We start from the raw sequence: 25,835 nt of genomic DNA on the forward strand, positions 1-25,835 counted from the left end.
ACTAGGATGGCTAATGTAGGCATTCAAACTTCCAAATGAAGCCCAGGATTTAAATATCCCGGGCTTCATTTGCATGTTCCCGGGCGGGTGCCTTTTATAAATGTCCGTAGTTCGAACTACATGCCTGCGGCTACACACGGCACGGACTAGGTAGTTGGAATTAAAGATCCTAATTCGAATGACTGTTATTCCTCCTGCAAGGGGCTTTATTTTGCCATCACTTTTAAAACCAACCTCTGCCCTAAAATCAAACCAAAAGTCAAGGGGACATTAATGGAGCCCTTGACAATTTAAAAACCAGACAAATACACTGTAGAATTATGCTGAGGGTCTGTGCAGAGGTAGAATCTCTCTATCCAGAGTGATTTAAGTTTACCTAAAATCTGCTAAAGCTGCTACATCTTACTGCCTGTGTTAGCTGGGCAGTAAAGTGACAAACTAGATCAGACTACAGACACACAGTGCAAGCAGTTGGGTAGCACAGATATAACAGAGAGCAGAATTTAGTGACGCATAAACCCAGCCATAAGCCGTGAGGTTTGCAGAAGGAACCTCCTTAAGGTCATGATCAGATAAGTACGTTTGATTTTTCTTTAAGCATGTATCTATTTCCTTTGCCATTTTTTCTGCTGATGCGCTCCTTCCGATAATCCCTGAGCATTAATCCACAACTCCCTAATAAAAAGATAGCGAGGCTCAAAGAGAAAGCTATACAGGTGAAAAAAAAAAAAGCATAAATCATTCACTATTTCATCAAGCCTATTAAACGCCACAGTAACACTGGGAGTGATGAGACTTTCTAATGTCTGACTGACGTGCTGTCAGGTCTTAGTATTATAAATTCACCAATAGTCCCTATTAATTTTCAAATGACAGTCAGTTTGGAGAAGGTCGTACTCCTTCCCCCCCTTCATTCGCCGGATCAATTCTCCCCAAGCTTACTCTGTCTGCATCATGCTCGGAGTCATTTTCATCCTCAGGTTATTTTTTAAACCTGATTACCCATCCCCCCTCAAAATCAAGAGAGTGGTTTCCTTTAATTTTAATCTAATAAATGCTAACTGTCCGCCTAGCCTCTGCCCTTCACTTATTTTATATCAGAGCATTTCTCCACATCCTTCTTTCTCAAACACTACTGGTTTAAAAGCACAATGCTCAGTGACTGCCTGGGAGGGAGACGGGAAGAAACATTCTCATTCACACGTTGCCACTCACTTGACAAAGTAAACACTTTTGGACCGAATCTCCCCTCTGCAACACCAGACCCACTTCACTGCTACTCTGTCATCATTTAACTATCATGTGGGTGTGGTTATATGTTAAGCCCACTTTGCAGTGCTGTGAATTCTGTTTCATATACATTCTTATACCACGCTCACTGGTGTTCTATCCGAGTGCCTTCCGGTAGTGCATTCAGCCACGTGACTAACATCAGTCATGTATAGTTTGTTTTCTCTCTCTCCCCAGGGAGAGAATTGTCTGTGCAGTGGAGTGCTCTATTGGTAGGGTTTGTGTGTTGTTTGGGGTTTTTGTTGTTTTGTGTGTGTGTGTGTGCGTGCGCGCGCTCTGTGATTTTGTTTGAGGAGGCAGACTGATGCCGCTGTGAGCTTTGCCCAGAGATTGGGAGTTGGAAAAGTTTGGTAAGGTCAGTAGTTCCAGCGGGAACTCATTCTCCAATCTCAGACCAGGCCTTGAGAAAGCGCTATCTCCTGCACAGAATGACAACACAATGGAACCCTGGCCCGCCTAACGTCACTGGGAATTTTGCCATTGACTTCAACGGGGCTAGAATTTCATTCCAAGGGATCATGAACAGGGCCCAACGTAAGCCTCTCTCAGATCACACTGCAAAGAACGTCCAGGAGTCCCTTTCCTCCTAGGATCTGATAAGAAATAAAATAAATAAAGGAAGGAAAAAATTCATGTTGTGTTTTTCCACGTCAAAGGAAACAGGAGAACACAAGGAGACAAATCCATTAGCCCAGAATATACTGCGGAAAAGGAGAAGGAAATAAATACGCTTGACCGATGCAAGAAACAGCTGAAGTCAATCAATGTGCTTTTCAGAATGAGCAATAAAGTGTGCTACAAAATGATGGTCCCATTAAGGGTTAGAAATGCTCTTCACAAGCCTTTTTTTTGTGCTGAGAAGGAAGACCTATTACATGGGTCTAAATCTTACCTCAACATTTTGCCTGAGACAGGAGTAGGGAATGGAAGAGTGGTCCTCTGGCTATTTACATACAATCTTGCTCCCAAGTGAATGGGAGTTTTGACATTCAGATCTGGGACCCCCACTTCTCACTTCGTTCAGGTCAGGCTTAGGTTTGCATAGTAAGAATAAGCAACTAAGGACCGATACACTCTGCACTACTTCACCTTTCTCTACGAAAAATAAATTAAACAATTGGTTCCTTTTAAACATTGTAATTGCCCCAATAAACTCAGCTCCTATCTTAACCCATCTGATGGTCACTTCATATTCTGGTGGTTGCACATTTCCCTCTACAGTTCATGTGACCACTCCAAATTTTCTTTACAAAAACCAAAGGTCCTGGTTTAAAACTGCAAAATTTAGAAACTTTGTACACCTTCATCAAGCTGTATTTATTGGCTATGGAGCAATCTTGACTGAGAACAGGGCATGTTTGATTTCTGCCCTGTTGAGGTCTTCTGGGGGCTTAGCCTTTTAAAAATTCCCTGTTAAATTCTAGTGCATTTCAGTTTGCGTTGCATGTCACTTTGCCTTCTGTCCCATGGGTTTTCCAGAATCAGTTTCTGCAGCAAAGGGCTTGAAACTCCCAGTTCAGCTCTGCATTTTCTGGTTGTCAGGTTTTCCATGTCTCTTCCTTCTCTTGACCCTGGATATACCAGAGTCTATCCCACTGGAGTATTCAGATCGCAAGATTTCAGCTAGGCGGCGTTTGCCTGGGGTTTTCCTGCGAAGGTCAGGCCTGGAAAGAAAACAGCAAAGAGAATGGGTTTAGATTGCTTTTCTCTTGAAACCCAGTTTGGTGGGTAACTTATTCTACAGCTGTGCAAGTGACATTTGCGCATTAGCACAAGTACAGCTTCCTCTCCTTGATGCCTGTTTTGAAATTCTGTCTCATGCAGAATTAGATATTGTTGTGACAGTTTTTCATAAAAGTGGCAAAATATCATGCCATTTTTAAAAGGGAGCCTTTGTTCTGAACAAATGCTCTGGTGGGGGGAGCGCACGCTGACGGCTGATGAAGTGTGTGACACAGCAGTTTGCAAATAAAAAACCCAGCCTTAAGACACTGAGCAATGAAAACATTTTATAACAGAGCTTAAAAAAAAACAAACAAAAAAACCCAACCAACGCAAGACAATTTTTTCTGCCAGGAGCCTGCAAACACCACACACATCTTATAGGCTTTTGTGGCAGAGAGAGCGATTTCTTGCCATATCCTTGAAAAACCTTACTGAACTAAAGTTGAAATATCTTTGGAGTCCACTGCATGAAAAGCAAGTGTGCTGTTTTATTCTGGCCCGTGATGACCAAAGGACCATATTGAAGGATACAGCAGACAAGAATGTGTTTTTTTTTGGGGGGGGAGGGCAAAACTTATGAAGTGAGTTTCCTGGGAAATATCTTGGGGGAGGAGGAAATAAATTCTTCTCCTCCTCCCCAGCTAGGAAAAAAATCCAGCCTTTCAAAACTATGCCCTGAGGAAGGGAACATACTTCTTTCCTAGTCCTGGAATTTGAACATCAGGTTGTATATAGGAAAGCTATGCATGAGGGTGCTTGCACTGAGCCCCCGCTGTTATAAACTTGCAAACGCAAGGGTTTGAAGGTTTGATTCCTACTAAGCCGGCAGGCCAGTGTGATCTCAGCCCTGGTCTACACAAGGGAGTTATTTCAAAATAATCCCCCTTATTTTGATAAAATAATCGGAGCGTCCATACGACCAAGCCCGTTATTTCAAAATAACGGGCTAGTTATTTCAAAATCTCTACTCCTCTGCTTTCCTTGGGGAATAAGCTTATTTTGAAATCGTTATTTCAGGAGTTATTTTGAATTTAGTTATTTCAAAATAATTTTCTAATGTAGATCTGCCCTTGGGGAAATTTATTAACGTGTGTAGGCTCTCTCATTGTTTTAATGTTTTCTCAGAGATGCTTTCACCTTAGAAATACATGTACTTGCTTAGAAAGACCAATGTGGTAACTTATATTTGAGGGCACTTGTGCTATTTATAGCCCTAAAGACAGAACAAAGTACCAATACTGGCCCATGGAGGTATTCTGGCTTATGGGCAGTAACAGTGTAGGCAGGGAATTGTGCAGCCTGGAAGAACTCCAGTCAGAAAGAAAATAGCTGCAGGTCTCTGCCCATGAGAGGTGACAGCTGAGCAGCCAGTCCATAGAGAGGGGAGGGGGAGAAGAGACAGTTGTAGTTGCCCAGAACTACAATAGTTTCCGCACCAGAGACTGTTGCAACGGCAACGGTATTGTGACTGACAGCTGCATTCCAAAATGGAACTTCTAGTGGTTCTATGATTCTGGGTGAAAAAATAATTATTTTTCTCTATTGGCTCTGCCACTAGCCCACTCTGTGACCATGGCCAAGTCACCATCCCTATTGGGGCTTCTGCTTCCTCTCAAACAGCCTCTTGTCTGTTTGGACTGCATGTTTGTCAGGGCAGGAGCTATTATTCACTATGTATCTGTGAAGTGTCTAGTACAATGGGGCTCCCACTGTGGTTGGTGTCTGTAGGTGCTATGGAGATAAAAAATAAATAGTAATAACAGATCTCAAAGCACATCACCAAGTGGGTAAGAATGTATCTGCTCTGCTCCCCTATATGAGGTGGTGGTATATAACGGAAACCTCAGCGAATGCTCCAGCAGTGATAGTCATATATATGTACATGGGTAGGTACTAGATTAGAGCCTTAGGGTATGTCTAGACTGGGGGGGGTTTCCAGGATACTGGAGGTACCCCCAAAAAACTCTGCCCCATCCAGTGAACGTATTTGCTCTTCAGCTTTTTTTTTTTTTGCTATGAGGAATAAGGGCTCCTCCATTCTACGAGGAATATGGGGTCCTCCAAAAGGGGAAGATTTTCTGCCATTTGGCCCCATCTAAACGGAGCCAAATGGCAGAAAAGCCTCTTCCGGAAAAGCAATTGGAAAAATCTATGCAAATTGTGGAGTGCAATTTGCGTAGCTTTTTCCAGGGAAAAAAAGGCTATAGTGTAGATCTAGTCTCCGAAATCACCGATTTTCAGTCTTACATGTTGTGTTATACTACCTATCAAGAAATAGGTAATTTATCCAGGGAAACTGAGGCACACAGGTGAAATGATTCACCTCTCAGATGACACTCAGCCACCTGCTGTTACTTATGCAGTCATTTTAGCCACTTATTTAGGGGAATTTCTCAACATATGATGAAGTTTCTGATTGACACTTTCTTTGCATCTCCAAGCACTGACTACAGTAATTGGAGGGTTACCAGGCAACAAATAAGTTTACTTAACAACACAGAACTATTTGCTGCTGAGAACAAGTCATCTGCCAGGCTGAATTTCAGCTCAGCAGGGAGGCTGTACAGCACTTTATTATCAATCAGGTGAAATCACTGCCCAATTAGTAAATCAATACCCCCTGCTACTGTGATCGGCTGTAGCGGGAGAGGGAGGTAGCAGAGGAAAGGCGGCTGCCTGTAACCAGTGCCACAAATCGATGAGAGCTCCGCTGTGGAACCTGAACTAATTAAGAAAACTTTCAGCATGGCTGTTGTCAGGACCGTATTTAAACAAGAGGCACAGGAGCCAGAGGCAATAGTAATCATCTGCAGCAATAATAAATCTGGAAGGTCAGGATTACCGAGCCAGATTCTGATCTCAATTACACCACCAGAGTAAATCCAAAACCACCACTGACCCGAGTTACTGTCGCTCTCCAGGGTCTTGTCTACAGGAATGGGCATGTCCAGATGAAGATACAATGAGGCAGGATGGCCCTGAGGCTCTGAAACTGGGTGGTGAGCTCAGATCTGGATTCAGTCCTTGACACTGCCACAGACTCCCTGTGCAACACTGGGCAAATCTCTTAAATTTCACTGCCTCCGCTCCTGCATCTGCCATACGGGGATGATAATAGGGGGCCTCTGGTGAGGGGTTCTGTAGAAATGCTTACAAATGCATAACCCAGCTGTAGAACCTCACCATGTTCCCAGAACTGGCGTGAAGAGTTGGACTGAGCAAGGTTTCTTTCTGTGATCTAGCACCTAGACATTACAGGCTCTTGAACACTAACCAGGGCATGTCACGAAGGGCAAAGAATTCCACAGCCTGTTAAATTCCTCCTTCCAAAAGAGCCATTGCAAAAGCAGCCATCCACGTGTGAGTTAGAGTTTTGCAAACTAAGGGGCACTGGTAGGAAAAAGTCTCAGTGGGGTAGCTGTGTCCGTCTGTAACTTTAAAAACAACTTTTAAAAAAACAAAAGAGTAGTCCTGTGGCACCTTAGAGAAATATGTGTAATAGTATCATGAGCTTTCATGGGCAAAACTCACTTCTTCAGATGAGATGAAGGTTTCTTAACACAGAGACCCATCCCAGCTCTCTGAAATGTCAAGATATTAGCAGAGTCCAGAGGAGGAGCAAACACTTAAATTTATTTTAACTCCCCCCCCCCCAACCCTTCCTCACTTTCATTGGATGGGGTAAAATGTGAAAGGGTCAGAAAATGTCACAATTCAGGGCACACAAAAGATACTAAGGGTACGTCTACACAGCAACATTATATCGGAATAACTAGCGTTATTCTGAAATAACTTAGTCCACGTCTACACATCAGGCAAGTATTTCAAAATAATGTTGAAATACTGTCAAGCTGGAGGACTTCTTACTCCGATTCCAGTAACCCTCATAGTACGAGGAGTAAGGGACGTTGGAGGAAGAGTGCTCTATTTTGAAATAAGTGCTGTGTAGACACTCCCAATTTCGAAATAAGCTATGCAATTGACGTAGCTCAATTGGTGTAGTTTATTTCAAGTTAAGCCCTCCAGTGTAGACACACCCTGAATGTCTGGGATTAGGATGAAACTTCCCCTATAAGCAAGGTATTTCATTAACTGTTCATTATGGGGTTCCTTATACTGTCTTCTGAAGCATTTGCAACTGGCTGGGGTCAGAAGCAGGATGCTGTTCATGTTTCTACTGTATCTGATCTCTGTAGTATCTGGACTCTGGCTAAGAATTACTGAAAGCATTACTGGATCAGAGGCACTAGCTGGGACAGACGTCAAAAGCATGTTCTGTCCACATTTCAGGGGCATAGTTACACCTTCATTTCCAATGCCAGGGCCTGTTTAAAGGTCTTGTGCTCCAGGCTACACAGCGATGATCCTGGCACCCTCTACACACAGACAGCCCCGGTTCCTATTCTTTCTTGTCAAACATCTAGAAGCCGGTTTTAGTGTTGCCAGGTGACAGGTAAGATCAAAGTCCCTCCAGGGTCCCTCTAATTGCTTCATTAAGAAGTGGGGACAAAGCTGTGTTTGTGCAGTGGGGCAGAGGTGGAGGGACAAGGAGGGTAGAGAGACAGAAGCCAGTAATTGCTGTGTGTCGTTTTGGGAATAAACCTCCACACAAGTAGGAATAAGAGACCGCAGTTAAAGCTGCCTGCACACACCTGTAATTAAATAGCAGCCTTGGAGAGCAGGCCTCTAGGAGAGTTTGAAGAGTGGCAATGGTGGGAGCTGAGGAAGTGGTCTAAAATGGCGGGTTTTATCTGCAGCTGTGATGAAGGCGGCTGGATGAGGCAGGTTTTCAAAAGAGGAGAAAACTCAGCACTCTGGGGGAAACTATAACCCTGAGTGATTTGACTCACGCTAAGCACAAGGGGTGATTCCCACGTCACTCTGAATACAAAACCAGGCCAGTTTCCCAAGGGGCTTGTCAGTGTAAGATGCTGGCAGCAGGTCAAACGCAATCCCTTTCCCCCCACTGGTGTTGCTGTGGTCTCCCCATAAAGTGCTAAGGACTACAATGTGAGCTCAGGGGCACGTCTTCCCCCTATCTCTTGGTTTCTCTTTCCAAAAGAGAGACAGACAACGTAGGTAGAACCAACACAGAAGAAAATAAACGGAAAAGCGGCAGGAAGAAAAACAACAAGAGAAAACAAGATACAAAGGAGGAAAAATGAGGCAATGCTCTTTTTTCTTCCTGGTATTCACCACCCTTGTTTCTTGCTGTCCCCAGCTTGGTCCGACCCACAATCCGAGACACAATACCCCAGAATGCTAACTCCATGCAGGAAGTCACGCAGCTCCGAAATGCAGACTGACCCGAAAGGGATGCTGGTGACTCTCCCAGCAACTCCCCTCAAAGTAAAATCCAATTGCCATTCTTGGATGCATATCTTCCAAGCACCATTCTTCAGTCTAATTTCTTAAGAGAAATTAGATCTAGACAGTCCTGCCGTGAGGGCAGGGGATTGGATTCAATGACCTTTCAAGGTCCCTTCCAGTTTTAGTATTCTATGATTCTCCCATTCTTAAACCTGTGGCATAATTGCTTGGTGCAGGAAATATAACCCAAACTTTGAAAAACCCAGCAGACCATAGCAGGCATGAATCATCACTTTCACACCACCTTGGGCACTTGATAGCTTTACAAGTGCAGTGGGCTCAAACGTTTATCATCTTCTGGACTTGAAGGCCACCAATGGTAGAATGCAGCAGGAAAGGAAAACCTGGGAAACCTCCAACATGAAATGAGTTCTGACTACCACGATCCAGCACAAGACAAGTGCTGCTGATGCTTTGCACCAAATGGTGTTTTGGAACATCTCAGTGGCTGTTGAGACCTTCTGGACAATGGTAAGGAAGACATGGGCATGAGATAGGCACAGGAGAGCAGGAAGAACGCTCAGACACTGTTCTGCTTCTCTATAATTTCTGCTTTTATCTGCTCATTTAATGAGATCACCTGCTCCTGAGGTTTGTTCTCAGTCTCCAAGTCATAAGATCCACCGGTGACATTGCAAAGCAGAAAAAATGTTTATGTAACTGAGTCAATCAATCTTGGGAATGGGATAAGTGAACTCGGAAGATGTGAATCTAAAGAAGAATGTTCCCCCCCCCTCCATGTTTTCCATGATGCATTGTTCTTTATCCCCAATGAAGGCTTTGGCTGTTTTGAACACAAGATATAAAGGGAATACCAAACTGAGCAGAGATTTCACTGCTACTGGTGTACAGATTCTCCTCTCATTCCCAGCATAAACAATCATTATCATTTTGCAAACCAGAGGGACTAATTCTGTGTAGAACTGTCTTCGTGCTGCCTGTGAGACAGTGTCACCTGGAACACCACGACAACTTGCACACTTCTTTTCGGTTTAGAACCTCTTGATTTATGGTGCAGCCCTATTTATTCGAGAAATGTCCTGGAACCATAAAGCATTTAACGAAAAGGGCAGAGGAGCTGGGGTCTAAATACTGGTGGCTGGGGGACATGACTGAGTCAGATATGAGAAATTTTATTCAGAGTTCAGTTAACTGGGGTGCCACTGGAAACACAGTAATGGATGGATAAAATTAAAATGAGAGCAGGAAAAGGACTTGAAGAGAGGTTTGTAAAGTGCTGCCATTGTTTATTATATTTATTATGGTGGCATCAGCAATATGGCCAATTGTCTTCTTTATTGTATATCTAATGCAGTGGTTTTCAACCTATTTACCTTTATGGGCCACATATGTAGCCCTCTCTGTGTAACATGGACCGCATCCACGCAATATGCATCAGTGGTGGCCAGCCTATGGCCCATTGCTCCTTTGCGTGGCCCGAGAAACATTTTGTTGACTGTTGCCAATGTGCAGGGCTGCCAGAGTATGCAGGTTTCTCTCCGTGTAGTTTTTTTTCCTACCGGTATTACTACAGTGACACACATGTAAAGCCAGGGCATGTGAAGTGAGGTGCAGGCTGGTTGCACACAACACTGACTGTGAGAGCCAGGCGCTCCCTCTGCATCCAATCAAAGCACTGCTATGGTTCAATCGGCCCATCCCACAAATTCTAGGTATGTAAGCACAGGCAGCAAAACGACCCTCTCCTGGGAGACCATCTTGGTTCTGACAATCTTGCAGACCACTGAGATGAAGGAGGGCTGCTCATGCAGCCCACTCACTATCCTACGTTGCCCATTGCTGATATATATACTACCGATATGGTCCTGAGAATGTCACACGGGCTGCAGCTGTGTGCTGATTAGTGGATTGAAAACTGCTAGTCTACAAATATGTAGCACAACTGGGCTCTGATTCTTGACGGAGAACCCTAGGTGCTAGAGTATAACAGCAGGTGCTGTCTGCTTACTCACCGGAACATACTATTCCTGCGCCCACTAAAATAGAAGTAAACCTATAATCTAAGATTATAATTTCAAGGTAGGATTCTCAAAAGCGCTAACATGAAGGACAAGTCCCTATGGAACTGAATGAGATTTGGGCTCCAAGCCTTCTAGGCATTTTTGAAAACCCCACTGTTGCTTTCCGTGAATTGTGTGGAACATTAATTCCACAGTTCACTTGGCTCTCACTGAACCCTCGAGTTGTAAATTCTGTAGTAACTCGAGTGCTCCCTATTTGGCTCTAAAACTTGTGCATCAAAATCCTGAATAGCCAACTGAGAAGGCTACTTCTGTCAGATTCAGTGTGCTAAAATATGCAAAATATGTTCATGGTTATCGAACATTCATCACTGGAAATGACCCAGAGACACCAACAGGAAAAAAAAATCTGAAGCCATCCTTAATTTTCCCACTAAAATTTTAACACAAAATTTCATAGATACTCTTGTTTCATTAAAGAACTGTGGAGAATGTTCATGACTGATTCAAAAACTCCGATGTGCTGGATTAATTCTAAGGCCTATATTTGGGAGAATACTCTTGTTTCTGGGCCATACTGAGAAATCTGATAACTCCAAGAAATCCTTCTGATAATATCTTTATCACCACTTAGCTGTGAACAAGCTCGCTCTGTGATCTTCCTTCAACTTGCTCTTTTTTTCTCTTCAGCTGCATGAAATCCTGGTGCAATGCAATGCAACAAGTCCAAATGACCTTTAACCAACACGTGTAGGTTGCAGCCAACCCAAGGAGGTCCTAGAAATTGCTCCAGCTGAAGAAAGAGTATCAAGTTTTGACACAGAGACCTAGAACTCATGGTGTGTCTTTGGAAAAGAACTGAGCGGACTGTATAATTTATCACAGAACATTTGAATGTGGATCACACCATCAATCTGCTTGACAGCATCTCCAACAGCTAATTCCATCCTGCGGCTGAACTTGTGCCAGGCAACAGGGCTGGGATACCTCTGGGCCAAGGCTGTTGCAACACCTGCTTTTTTTTACCTATCGTGTTGGAAGAGCCATCTGCAGTCCACGCAACCAAAGCTTTTTTGGGCAAAGAATTCATCAGTGATGCTGCGCTCCTTTCGACAACTCAACAGATGGGCTTACACAGAACGTCATCAGCTGATGCAAACGAGCTTGGTAATATAAAGAGAAGTATCATTGGATCACACTGAGCATTGACTGTTACTCTGCTGCAGAAAAACATTAGCCAATAAAGAACCCAACCTTAGAATTATCTAGGTCAATCACATTACAGCTATACAGAAGAGCACTGACAGATTCCTCACTTATCCATCACCTCTTGTTCTTCTCCCTATAGAGACAGGATGAAAAATGCCATGGGAGAGCTGTTCACTCCACAGCACCTTGGCCTCTGGCTACTCAGTCGCTTGGCCTCTCAAGCAGAAGAAACTCTTTAAATAGAGAGAGATTTTCAATTCCAGCACCAGACATTGCAATTTTCTGACTCCACCTGCGTAGAGCACTGAAAAGCCAAAAGATTCTGTGTTGCGGCTTTGGTGGGACAAGACAGACGTTCAAAGAACACCTCCTCTGCCTTGCATGCCTATAGCAATATGCTCGTTATGATTAAGCAGCGTATTTTCCTTTCAGGACCAACTTGATAGCTTCATGACGAGAAAGACTTGCCTTTTTGCTTGAAATGCCTACTACTGTACATGCCTCTCCTACCAACCCTTCCTCCTGTATATTTTGGATCAACTTTGAATTTCTGAGTGTCATTCCAGCCCGTCTCTTGTACCTTGCGCTCGCCCGCTTTGCCTTTCTGCAGAGCAGTCAGTAGATGAACCCAACTGAGTGAAATCCTTCAATGGGCAAAATTCCAGACTTGCCTTTGACTAATTAAGTGATATTAAGGAAGCTGTAAATGCCACACAAAAATTGGCAGGCAAGCTGCTTCTAATGATTAGATTATTGCTTTGTGGGGAGATACAGCTGCAGCCCTGTGAGGAGAGACTTTTTGTTATAGAAGTCAGCCTTTTCAAGGTTGTCCATGCCAAAGAACAGTTCAAAGGTGTCACACCAGGCGTACCAAAAAAAGGTACCAGTTTGTATCTCGTTCTGCTCTCCACCCTGGCACCTTCAGCAATGCCTGGGGAAGGGGTGGTCATGAGAGAGCAGCCAGGAGAAGGATATGACTTGGAGTATAATGTGTCACTCCAAGGAGAGTTAGGAAAACTAACTGCTAACTAGTCCATGTCAAAGTGCTTCCCAGATGGACAATCGTGGCAATGTCATTACTTAGAGAAGGGTCATAGAGGAAACCAGCGGATCAATGTTCCCCAGCAACAGCGAGGCACATAGGCACTGCCATTTTTACCAGTATTTCATGTAATTCTGAGAAGGCTTTTGTGACACTGTGGTCAGGCCTGCCGATGGGGGCAAAGGAGGCAAATGCACAGGGACCCAGTGTTTCAAAGAGTCCTGGAGCTGAGGGCGGCACTAAGGACTTCCACTCAAAGCCCTGCCCCTTCCAGGGATGTGGAGCTGGCCCCCCACCTTGTCCCCAGGCCCGCATACCTCTCGGCTCAGCTGACTGTTGTATAAAGCACCTGAGCCTGGTCTGTGCCAACGCTTTCATCTCTGGCAGCACAGGTACAGATTAGGGATGTTACATTTAGATTAATAGTTGATGCAATTTGCATCGACTATTCGATTAGTAAATAAAGGAGCCTCTGCCTTCGAAGTATAGCTCCAGCTCCAGGACTGTTGCTACACTTGGAAGGTGAAAGAGCTGCTGGGAGCACAGGCACAGTGGGGGATTCAAGCAGTCCACCGCTGGCCCCGTGCTCCTCGCGGTGTTTCAAAGTGGCAGCGCCACATGGAGCCTGGGGGTCCCGGGCTCCACACGGTGCTGCTGATTTGAAACATCAGGTGCAGTCCAGGCCCAAGCTGGCCCCAGGTTGCATGCGGTGTTTCAAAGCGGCAGTGCAGCATGGAGCCCAGGGTGTGGCCCCAGGCTCCACGCGGTGCTGCCACTTTGAAGGACCCTCTTCTTCTCCCCCCCTTGCTGCTGATAGAGGCACCATGTGTATGTGTGGGGGAAGCGACTAGTCGACTAGTCGTTCACATTCCTAGTACAGACGTAGCATTACTAAGGTCATGTCTTCAGTCCGGGGAAGACTGACATTGCTGCGACCAATCTTCTGGAGTTTGATTCAGAGGGTCTAGTAAAGACCTACTAAATCGAACTCAGAGGGCGCCCTGGTTGGTGGCTGGTACTGCTGCTCCTGTGAGGAGTAAGGGAAGGTGGCAGAAGCGTTTGCTCCCATCCACCTCCCGCTGTGGGGACGGTTGGGAAACTTGAATTAAGGTATGTTAACTCCAGTTACGTAAATAACGTAGCTGGAATTACGTATCATGATTCAGCCTTCCCCTTTAGTATAGATCTGACCAAGAAAGAAGTACTCGTTTTCCTAATGTCGATCATGCCATCGGGCCCGACTCACTGAGGTGTTGAACACCCGTAGCTCACTTTGAAGACAATTCCAGTGGAGAAAACGGAGCAGCACTCCTCAGTCTGCTTATCCCATGTAAAGCCCCTCACTCAGAAAAAATAACTGGATGGATATGGAACAGCATTTAGGCACAAAGAAACATGGGAACTGTCACACTGGTTCAGATCCAAGGCCCATGTAGTGCAGTGACCAGCACCAGCTGCTTCAGAGAAAAGTGTAATTCCCCCCTTCCTCCCCAGTAATCAGCTGGGGTATAATCTGCCTCCATCCCATAAAGGTCTCATCCTGATCCCTAATAGAGATTGGCTTAAACCCTACAATGTAAAGTATTTTCCCTTCCAAAACTCTTTTTTTTGGGTTGCATTAATTATAACAATTCAGGCTATTCTTGTTAACCATATAAACATCCAATCCTTCTTTCAATCTCAGTAAGTTTATGACCTCAATGATATCATGTGGCATGGAGTTCCGCTGTCTGACAGAAGAGGGAAAACTGGCAACTCCACCAGTAAAACTGCTAATAAATGCTGCATTTCACCTTCTAAGAAGATCCTGAGTGATTATTTTAATGCAACATGTTATCTTCAGAATGAAGTCTTGCAAAGGATGGCATTATTAAGGGGCTATTCAGTTTATACCAGCTTATGAAGAGAGCATAAGTCACAGAGAAAACAAACGTATGTATTCAGAATAGAAAGGGTGCGATACAGTGTTTCAGCATTTACAACAAAACAAACACCTGGTTGCCATACTGTCAGTTTTTGGCTTTTCTACCTGGACTCTTTAAGGGTGATTAAGGAAGGATATTAGAAAAATGAAAACAAAAAACCCTTTTCTTTGTGCATTTAATGGCCCCTCTCCCCCTACATTTTCTTTTTTTCTTTTTCTCGGGGCTGTTCTTTATTTTCCATGCAGGTGGTAAGAGATGGGGCTTTGGTTTGCAGCCTGCTTAAAAGATATCGGATGTTTGGATACAATGTGTAATTACCATATGACAACCGATGCTTGCAGTATCACATGATAAAAGCTATTAAAAAGAAAGTCTGTTCAATAGCTGTGCTGCTATTATTTCAAGTCTGCATTTTACAATTAATTAAAAAAATCATAGGCCAAAATCTGATCTCAGTTACACCACTGCAAATCCAGAGTAACTGCAGAATTTTTTAGAGCCAAATTAGTTTCTACAGAAATTAACAGAGTTACTCTGGGTTTATATTGATGTAACAGAGCAGAATTTGAACCTATTGTCACTATAAATTCTAAGATAGCCTCTCTCATACACACAGAGAAAAAAGGTTAATTAAAAATCAAGGTTTACACAACAATTGTTGTACAGGGCAACTCTGGTTATGTTGCAGAGTCTCTATTTTCCAGCTGCCCCAAGTTTTGAAAGCTGAAGTCTGAGCCGTGACCGGCCTGTGCAAAGCCTGCTTACTTTCCCTGACCTGCAATTATACAAATCCATGTGCACGTGAGCGTTCAAGTCACTCTTGCGCCATTTGTTCTAATGCCTCCCGACTGCCTCGTGCTACGTACTGTATCTTCCAGCCTGTCTGTACTCTAATGGGATGGGAGACTTGGGGAGGAGGAATGCCACCTAAAGAGGCACATAACAACAGAAAAAGTAGCTGTAACAGAGTAGCAACATCACAGGAACAGAGAGAGGCATTGTTGCAGGCCGAGTAATCCTGTGACACACTGCTGTCAGTCATCACTTGGCTCCCTGCTGGGCCAGCAAGACATCAAAGCCCGCCCCATACCATCTTACATGCTCTTTATCAGCTAAGCAGGCTATTCTTCCCTAAATAAAGCCCTGTTAAATCCCTGGCTCACAGGGGCATTCCCGTCCTGTTGCCCATCTGCTGGCGAGGGTCAGCTGAAGCAGGAGGCAGAGCCCTGGCCTATCCCCGGTGGCTTCGCTAAGCGACAAGGCTGTCTCCAACTTTTTTTTTTCCCCTTCCAGTATCCCCCTCCCCCCTTGCTTTTTCCAGGGTCTGTGCAGAAGCTGGAGATGTCACAGGCCTACCAACGATTATGTGGTTGAACTGTATTTGAAATGCACGGCAAACGCTTGCTAATGCGAGTTTGCAGCAGCAATTAGACAGAAGGAGTCCAGCAGATGTGGATTCACAAAAAAGAGACTTTCTTCCTTTTCAACCCATAGTTACGTTTAGTTGCTTGCGATGACTGTGGATGCTTCCGTTGTGGCTATGGAGCAGAACAGGGATGCTGATATTTCCTCATTTCAAAACAGAAGGCTTTCCTTGTGTGTGAGATCAGATGGAAACACCATGGGTCTCATTTTCAGAGGTGCTGAGCACCCACAACCCTCAAAACCAATGAAAGCTATGGGGGCTTAGTACCTCTGAGAATCAGCCCACACAAGAACTTAGAGCCCAAATTAGGCTCTGTCTACACACAAAAGTTGTACCACTTGAACTATACGGGTACAAACCCCTTACTTTGGATGCAGCACTACAGGTATAAAGGAGCTTATAGATTACAAGTTATGCATCTAGGAGAACAGGATGACATTATTAAAGGCACCTTTACACATGTATAACTTAGGCCTGGTCTACACTACAAACCTTGGTTTATCCTAACATATGCTATGTTGGCTACGTGAACAGCATAGCTGAAGATGATGTACTTAGACCTACTTAACGTGGTGTCTTCTGTGCAGTAAGGTCGGCAGCTGATGCTCTGCTCTCCCGAATCAACAGGAGAGCACTCAGAGGTTGATTTATTGTCTCTAAGCAGACATGATAAATCAACTACCCGTGGATCAATGGCTTCATCCTCAATCCACTGTGTAGTTGAGACAAGCCCTTAGTGCTCAGTAAGGATTGCATGAGGAGAACCACAAAATAGTTTGCAAACCCAGGGGAGACTTCATCAGCCCAGTTTGTGTTACAGGATGAGAAAGCAACTAAACCCAGAGGCAATGCAACAGGTCCGCGCCACTCTGGATTTGCAGAGAAACAACTATCCGTCTCTGAGCCATTTGGATTGGAGTCTGACAAACGGGTTTTAGTTCAGCCACTAAGCCTTGTCTACACCGGCGTTCTCTCTAAGCTGCTTGGCAGCACAGCTTCACAGGCAATTAATCAGTGCCACCTAGTCAGAGGATCAGGGCTCCACTCATGGAGCTGACTGGGCAGGGCCAGTGAAGCTGTAGCGCAGCTTAGAGGGAACACTGGTCTACACTATCACTTTCCTTAATTTCCTGCAGTTGCACCAAGCTCCAGTGAGGCCCTGCCTGTGGTAGGAACAGTGGGATTGCTAATGTAACGGTCAAGGAGCAAATCCCGACTGAAGATGAACTGTGGAAGTGCAGATGTGGGGCACCTCTGGAGATCGGGCTCAAGAACACTGGTAGTTGTACATGACGTGTATCATTTTGCGATCGTCAGATTTATAAAATATTTTACAAATATTAACTAAGCTTCACAACTGTCTCACCAGCATCATCCTCATTTTCCCAGCGGTGCCCTGGAGAAGCAAAGGCCAACATTTTCTAATCTGGAGGGGGGAGGTAGGGCTTGATTCTCAGCTGGTGTAAACAGGCATAACTCCCAAGGCTTCCAGTGATGTTGGGCCTAAATACACTAGCTAGGCATCTGGCCTTGGCTGCCTGAAGACAGACACCTCAATTTGTATCAAACCACTTCAGTGGCCTGATTTTCAGTAAGGATGTGGAAGATTAACTGGTAAACCTCATCCTAAATGGGTGAGACTTACCAGTTCCAGTTAACCAATAGGGGCTGGGGTAGCTCCCCACCTGCTCCAGCCCTGTGGCAGCCCCTGTCCATGGCGGGTCTGGCCCAGCCCCCGCTGCAGATTACAAGCTGGCTCTCTGGCAGCTGCTGCCCTGCTCCTCGGGAGCCGGCAGCAGAGTCCACAGCGAAACCTCCCTGGGAGTGGGGCCAGCAGCCCTTGTCGGCTCCATTCCCAAGGAGAAGCCTTCGCTGTGGGCTTGATACTGCAGAGCCTGCAGTGCATGTAACCATGTAACCACTAGGAATTTTAGCGGCTACACGGTTACCTTTTAAAACGATTTTAACCTCCGTAATTTTCAGAGCTGAAGTCCGCGGGTATCGTGGGTACTCAAACCCTCAAGCAATCAGACCTGTTTTTTTAGTGCTTCATGCTGGAAACGTGGGCGTTGGCCGCCCAGATAAGGGAAGAGAACGCCTAGGAGTGCTGAATTCCATGCTTCCGCATTGACAATGGGGATGTGTTGTTTGCAGAACAGTAGTACTAGGTGCTGTGCAAACACGTAACAAAAAGACGGCCCCCTGCTCAGTGTAAGTGTCATACCTGCCTCTCGTCTTAAAAACAGAGGGACATACAATGACAGTGATAAGCAATGGTCACAGCACACCAACTGCCTAACTTCCGTCAAGTGTTCTGTAGGCTTCAGGGGGTTCTACGGAGGATTTGGATACTGTTCTGCAGATGCCAGGGAGGCTGCTTCCATGGGTTAGGGACGGTGCGTGCAGGAAAACCCCAAGACCACTTGCTAGAAAATCTGGCAAACAGGCAAGCAGTGTAGGTGTCACTGGCAGAGGGAAGGTGGGAGTTTACATTTCTACAGCACAGAAGAGGGGATAAGTATAAGTCAACAGTGTGACACTGTTGCAAAACAAGCAATCATTCTGGGATGCACTAACACGAGTGTTGTGAGCAAGGCACAAGAAGTAATGTTTACACCCTGCTCTGTGCTGATTAGGCCTCAACTGAAGTATGGTGTCCAGTTCTGGACACTGCATTTCAGGAACGATGCGGAGAAATTGGAGACAGTCCAGAGAAGAGCAACACAAATGATGAAAGGTCTAGAAAACAGGAACTATGGGGGAAGACGGAAAGAACTGGGTTTGTTTAGACTGGAAAAGAGAAGACTGAGAGGGGACATGTGACGGTGCGTTGGGGTTTCCCCGTCGCCTGCACCCCTGTAGTGGCACGAACAGATTTCCCCAGCCAGTAGAATAGGGGGAGTTTATTGCTTCCTGGAAGTAGGACAGCTGTAGCAAACCCAAAGCAACTGGGTGCAGATTTGCTGCTCCACAAAGGAGCATCTTCATGCTTCTAAACTGAACTTAGAAAAGTACAGATTTACTGGAAGCCAAAACACAAAGTAAATTTAAAAAAACCATTTTTTAAAGACCGAGCTCCCACTCAAACACCCAGACTTGCTGGCTATGTCTACACTGGCACCCTTTTCCGGAAATGCTTAAAACGGAACAGTTTTCCGTTATAAGTATTTCCGGAAAAAGCGCGTCTACATTGGCAGGATGCTTTTCTGGAAAAGCACTTTTTCCGGAAAAGCGTCCATGGCCAATGTAGACGCGCTTTTCTGGAAAAAAGCCCCGATCGTCATTTTCGCGATCGGGGCTTTTTTGCGGAAAAGACTACTGTGTAGTCTACACTGGCCCTTTTCCGGAACAGTTTTTCCGGAAAAGGACTTTTGCCCGAATGGGAGCAGCATAGTTTTTCCGGAAAAACACTGACAATTTTACAGTTGATCGTCATTGCTTTTCCAGAAAAGCAAGCGGCCAGTGTAGTCAGCTGGCAAGTTATTCCAGAAAAGCGGCTGCTTTTCCGCAATAAGTGGCCCAGTGTAGACACAGCCGCTGTGTTTAGTAATAAAGCTAAACAAAACACTACTTGGGACTAATAAAGGTTCTGGGAAAATAAACGAATTAAGTTTACATTGCAGTTAACCAGAGGGGAAACTGAGGCACGAAAAGTTATGTGGTTTTTCTAACTCTCACTAACCCGTGTAACAGCCAAGATTTCCTAGCTCCTGGTCCTGTGATCAGGATCATTAGATCAGCCAGAAGCATTGCTTGTATTTGTGGGATTGGTTTGGTCAAAGAACTGCTCTCACTTATCTGCCCGCACCCCGGTCAGCTCACACAGCCAGCTCACCTCAGTTTCCCCCATCAGGTTTCAAGGTCCCTTTCCTGTCCAGGTTTCATGCAGCAGTGACATACCAGTAGGGTAGGCAACATCGTTACTCATTCACACATCAACTTCAGTTTTGCCACTGGCCCGTAGCTCACACAGCAAAAGCAAATAGCTTTGTGCACAGTGAACGCTTGAGGATTGATTTTGGAATATAGTCTGTTAATCAGACAGGAGGATGTGTATTCATTTAGGGTGTATCTAGACTACAGGGTTTTTTTTCGAAAAAACTTCCCCTGCATCTAAACTGCTGTTGTGTTCTTTTGAAAGTAAATCGAAAGAATGCAGCAGTTTTTTCGACTGCGGAAAACCTCATTTTACGAGGTAGAACGCCTTTTTTGAAAGCGCTCTTTCGAAAAAAGGCGCTAAGAAATGCAAACTGTGCTTTTTTGAAAGAGAGCTTCCAGACTGCCTGGGTGCTCTCTTTCGAAAAAGCGGCTCACTTTTTCGAAAGTACTGGCTGTAGTCTAGATGCTTTTTTTCAAAAGAGGCTTGTAGTCTAGACTTACCCTTAAAGAAATAGATCAGGTAGATCACAAATAAATCACAGATGCTAACAGGCCACAGGAAACTGTACCTCTCTTCCCCTCACACGTTCGTTAGCAGATTCGTGGGGAACACACCACACAGCCGCTCCTCAGTGCAGCTCAGCTCTAGGCGGATGTGACCTGGTTAAGCCTTGCGGGTGTGCGTGTAACCTATTCTGCCCCTTAACAGGTGGCCAGAGGCTGGCCAAAAGCACAGTGTATCATCTGCTCAGTGCGGGCACCCAACAGCGCTGTCAGGTTACCTGCTGGCCAAATGAAGTCCTCAGACCAGTCACCCTCCTCTCTGAGCAGGTACTGCCTTTCCTAAGAGCCACCAAACTTCATCCCATGGCTTTTGGGTAGCAAATCATTCAAAACTCCTGGATCTCTCCATGACCCCAGACGAGTGCGTGACGAGGATGATGGCTGTTATTAAGGCAGAGGTCAATAGGATACACAACAAATGCTAGTCCTCTTGAAGTAACTCTTTCCATAGCAAGCAGAAGCTATCTGACCCTTTTCTTTTCTCCCTCCTGGGGAAGGCTCCTGACTGACAGGATGGCGGACTATTGTGTTGACAATGGAAAGAGCAGACCCAGGTGATTTTAGCATCCTCCTTTTTATCCTTTTGCTCCACAATTTATCCTGGTTTACTCCCATTCGTTCTCAGCTCCCTCGCTAGGAAAACGTTCAAAATGGGGGTCAAACCAGCATGGTCATACTGCGTCCCTAGCTTCAGAGAGCTGGAGTTTCCTACCTTTTTGGTTTCGGTTTGGTTTTCTTTCCCGGACTAGCAGCCATGGAGGCGCTGAGGTTCTGAGGAGCGTCTCTCAGCCCAAAACTCTTCGCCACATGGCCCAGGTGGAGGGATTTGATGTGGAAGATGTGCTTCAGGGTCTTGGGGTAGGTGGTGTAGGAGCGAAGGAAGGACTGCAGAGCTGCGAAAGACACACACAGAGAGAAAGTTATTTTAACTGCAGCGTAGATTTTTTTTTTTAAATAACCCTACTCCATCCTGCCTATTTCAGCCAATAGGAGGTTGCCTCGTCTTTCATGACAACGGGGATAGCACTGCTAGGAACGGCTGAGATGTTAAAAATGCTTGAAGTCCTAGTGCAATCCTGGAGAAGCAGGAGGAAGGTTGTGAAGAAAGAGGTCAGGAGCTGAAAAGAAGTGACAGGAAGACAGACTAAGTTTGCATAAGACTGCCTCTTCTAAGCACTGCCCCCGTCTGACAGGGTGGTGGTCTTCAACCTGCACAGAGGTTGGTGACCTTTGCTGGTAGAAGCTTAGACAGAGAGAAAAGGGGAGAGAGAAGGAAGACAACAACAGGAAGAAGGTGGGATGAAGAGAGGTGGAGAAAGGGTTGTGGGGAGGGCTGGGGGCAGACTCTGAGCAGCCCGTGAATTCTTCCTCAATCACCAGCTTGTCCCTCAGAAACGCCCGAAAGACACACGGATTTTCTGTTTCATCACCAGCCTGTGAACAGAGCTTGCATCTTCACCCCTCTAATGTCTTCCTCAGGTCTTACTGCTCTAAGGAGAGGCCTCAAAAAGGGCAACACTGCGAACCACACCGGTGGGGAACTCAGGATGCCAACGGCACCCACACGTCAGGCTGCAACTTTCCTCTCTGCTGTTGGGACGCTCTTCGACTGAGGCTCACCCCTTCTGCTCCTTCCCAGCTCCCAAAATCCCCTGCTCCCTGTTCCCGCCCCGACCTGCACCCACGGCTTCTTTTCTCATTCCCCGACAGCAGCAGGCTCTAAACTCTAACCTCCCACGCCCTGGCTTGTTGAGCCACTGGACCAGCGAGTTTGCCCTCAGCTTAAATGTAATCTCGCAGCAGCAGTAGGAGCTTGGAGTTTATGAACAGTAATAAAAATGTCATTTTAACAGCTCAGCTCCTGGAAGGACCCTGGGAATCCATCAAAGCTCTGTTTACCGAGTAAAGCGAGTGCCTTTTCCCAATCGATGAGAAGAAACTCAGGTGAATCCTTTGCACCCCTCCCCTGATTTCCTACCGTGAGTCTTTCAAGGACCTCCGAATAACCAGGAACCAATTTTTTCAGAGAGGATGCTTAACATTTCAAACACCCAGACTGCTGGAGGGGCTCTCGATAAGACACCAAGAGCAATAAGGACCTATGCTTGAATGCTCTCAAAATCCCAGTACTCCTGCTTTCTCTCTATATAGCTATTGGGTCAAATTCAATCCTGCTGCAAGGTGTAACTCCCATGAAAAACCCTAAGGGAGATACAACCACTTACACCAGCTCAGAATCTGGCCCACTGGCTTTTTCACGCCCATCAAAGCTCTACAGCCCTCCTTTTGTACAGCACTCCAAATGTCTGCGCCCCAAGGACTGTGGGGAGCCGGTCCTTTTGGAAGCAGCCTGTAATTCAACATTGGATGTTCCCACCGACTAGGTCAGAAAACGCAGAAAAGGGAAACAAATGCACCGCTGGCACGGTTTCCAACAGACTGTCTGCCATGCCGGCAAAAGCCAGCTGCAATGTTAATTATTCATGATCCTTGGCTTGGAAGGGGAGGAAGAAGGGAATCTATGGAAGCCAGTCAGTTGTGGAAAATTTGCATATGCAGATAGTGGAACAGGAGAAGGTTCAAGGCAAACAGTGGATGCATCATGTTTCAACATTTCATGACATTCTGGTTGCATTTCCCCACAGCCGCCATCAAAAGTCAACAGCACATAGCTGAGGAACAAGTGAGGGTGTATAGAGTTACATGGAGGCTGCACAGAAATGGATACGGTTTGTACAGGACCCACGCCCATTCCGTTGTTTCTTTTTGTCACAGTATATTACAGGGAGCGAGGTCTGGAGACATAAGCTCAGCACCAAGACTATTGGATTCTACTCCCAGCCCTTTTGCAAGTCATGGAGCCGCTCTCGGCCACAGAGTAAAAGCACTACAGCGTCAATCAAGCAGCGCATAGCGAGGATCCTGTGCGGATACAAACATCTCTATCTACATCCACATCTGTAGCCACAAAAATGAGCTGCCGATATTTGCATCCACATCCAGGGACGCGGATACCCACACATAGAAAGCGGATATCCGCAAATTTGCAAGGTTCTAGATACAAAATTTGTCTCTGCAGCTGTACTGCAAAAACGAGCCGCAGATATAAAGCAGATATCCGTGGATTTGCAGGACTCGATGCACAGCAACACCCACGACAGTGAGGTTTGGCTGTTCCACAACTCAAGCCTCTTCCAAACAAGGAGCTCAAACCACTTTAAAACATTTGCGAATTAAGCCTTATACATCTCCAGAGGAGGGAGGCAAGAAATAAAGGTGCAAACGAGGCAGAGAGAGGTTCTATGATATGCCCAGGTCTACATCAGCATCAGATGTAGAATTCCAACTCCCAGTTCTCTGCTCATCATCATCTTAATGCCTGCCATTTGAATTGTACAGATTAGTTTTAGAGGGGTAGCCGTGTTAGTCTTTTTAACTTGCCTGGGCACTCATTAATGGATTTTAAAGTCACTGTATTATTTCAAACCAATTTCAAAAGCCAGCTCGACAGGGGATACAGAACTTAATTTCATTTACAAGTTTGATAGCTACAACAGAAGTCTCAACAAAGATTTTGGCTGGATGGCCCAATACATTCCACATCCGAGTGAAGAAAAACTTCCTTTTGTTTGTTTTAATTTCATTTGGTGGCCTCTAGTTCTTATTTTATGGGAACAAGTAAATAACTTTTCCTTATTTACTTTTTCCATACTTGTCATGATTTTAGAGACCTCTATCATATCCCCCCTTAATCTCCTCTTTTCTAAGATGAAAAGTCCCTGTTTTTTTAATCTCTCTTCATATGGCACCTGTTCCAAACCCCTAATCATTTTTTTCCCTTTTCTTAATCTTGTCCAATACCAATATATCTTTTCTGAGATGCAGCAACCACATCTGTATGCAGTATTCAAGATGTGGGCGTAGCATGGATTTATATAGAGGCAATAAGATATTCTCTGTCTTAGTCTCTCTCTCTTTTTTTTTTTTAATGATTCCTAACATTCTGTTTGCTGCTGCACACTGAGTGGATGTTCTCAGACGACTATGAACAATGACTCCCAGATCTCTCTCGAGTGGTAATAGCTCATTTAGTCCTCATCATTTTATACATATCGTGGGATTATGTTTTCCAATATGCTTTACTTTGCATTTATCAACACTGACATTACCCGCCCCGCTGTGACAGCAGACGTACGCTCAGGTTAGCCCGGTGCAGTGGGGATGGGGGAAGCAGATCTGGCCGCCATCTTGCCCCTGAAGGACCTTGCCATCTTGCTGCCATGGCCATGTCCCCACTGCTCCGCCCCCACCTTGCGCCATCTGCATGCACTGTGGGGTTGCTGGAGTTTGTCATCCATGTGACGGTGGGCTAAATCCTGGCCAGCCTATATACAAAGAAATGTTTCCTGTGGGACATCAGAGTGACATTATACATCACTCTGTGTCCACAGGAGCCAAGCCCCACCCACTTCCAGCCTGGTCCTCTCCAGGACCCACGTGGAGAGCCAGTGTACCATGGTCCGAGCCAAACCCTCCCGTCCCCTCCCCTCCCCAGCAATGGGGAGGGGAAGAGCTTAGAGATTAGGCTGGCATGCCTTGGCCTGGCCCTCCCTGGAGGCCAGAGGTGCCTCAGAGACCAAGGCTGGCACAGCCCCAGCCCTTCCCTGCTACTTGGGGAGGAGAGCCAGGGCTGCTGCCCCCAGGCCTTGGCCTGACCCTCCCCGGGGGCTGGAGACTGAGAGACTGGGGCTGGTATGGCCCTGGCCCTAGTCCTTCCAGCAGCTGGGTGGGCGGGGGCCTGGACTGCCAACTCCCAGAGAAACGAGCGTTGGCGAGCGTGGCGAGCAGGGGGCACAGCCCCCTAGTGTTCTTAAAAGTTAAGACAGCAGCATTTAGCCCGTACCTAAGCAGGATGGGAAGAAATTCACCAGGAGGCAAAGTGAAACAGAAGAAAGAGGTTGAAATGAAAATAATCTAGTTATATATTTACCCTAGAGCACACACTGTGCAGTTCATTGTGTAGGTCTGGAGTCCTCAAAAGGGCATCCAATATTAAGTTTGGGTAACAGTAATTTGCCTTAAACACGGTCTTCACAACAGGTACTTTGTTTTTGCATGCCCATTCCACTCGCAGAACAGGAGAGTCATATCAGTTCATGTTATACCATCCTTTTGGTTTCTGCCAGGAGGCAGTGCATCCGTACCGTATCTCTGGCTGCTCCCAAAGTAATTTTTCCCCAGAGCAGATGCAATTTCTTTCCCCGGCTCCACTTCCATATTCTCAAATGTAGGTGTAAAAGCTCACTGTATTGCTCTGTGCCCTACTTTACACGTCCTCCCAGGCAAAGACAGAAGATGAAACTGCAGACTTATACTGAAAGATTCAATAATTGTAGTTACCAGCGATTGTGTTTCCTTAGCTA

At 45.7% G+C, this 25,835-nt stretch overlaps 1 protein-coding gene across 2 annotated transcripts in view; it reads right to left on the minus strand.

The window, feature by feature from the left end:
• Positions 1-1,908: 1,908 nt before the first annotated feature.
• Positions 1,909-25,835, minus strand: part of DDX31 (DEAD-box helicase 31) — an 81,554-nt gene continuing 57,627 nt past the window's right edge. For both annotated transcript variants that reach the window (XM_006136813.5, XM_089772903.1), the window contains 2 exons: positions 21,125-21,305; positions 1,909-2,954 (listed from right to left, as the gene is read on the minus strand). In XM_006136813.5, the coding sequence (XP_006136875.3) occupies positions 2,807-2,954; positions 21,125-21,305 (329 nt within the window). In that variant the 3' untranslated portion in view covers positions 1,909-2,806. The remainder of the gene's footprint in view (positions 2,955-21,124; positions 21,306-25,835) is intronic.

This window comes from Pelodiscus sinensis, chromosome 23 (assembly GCF_052426305.1).
Source record: "Pelodiscus sinensis isolate ZL-2025 chromosome 23, ASM5242630v1, whole genome shotgun sequence".
Taxonomy (NCBI): Eukaryota; Metazoa; Chordata; order Testudines; family Trionychidae; genus Pelodiscus; species Pelodiscus sinensis.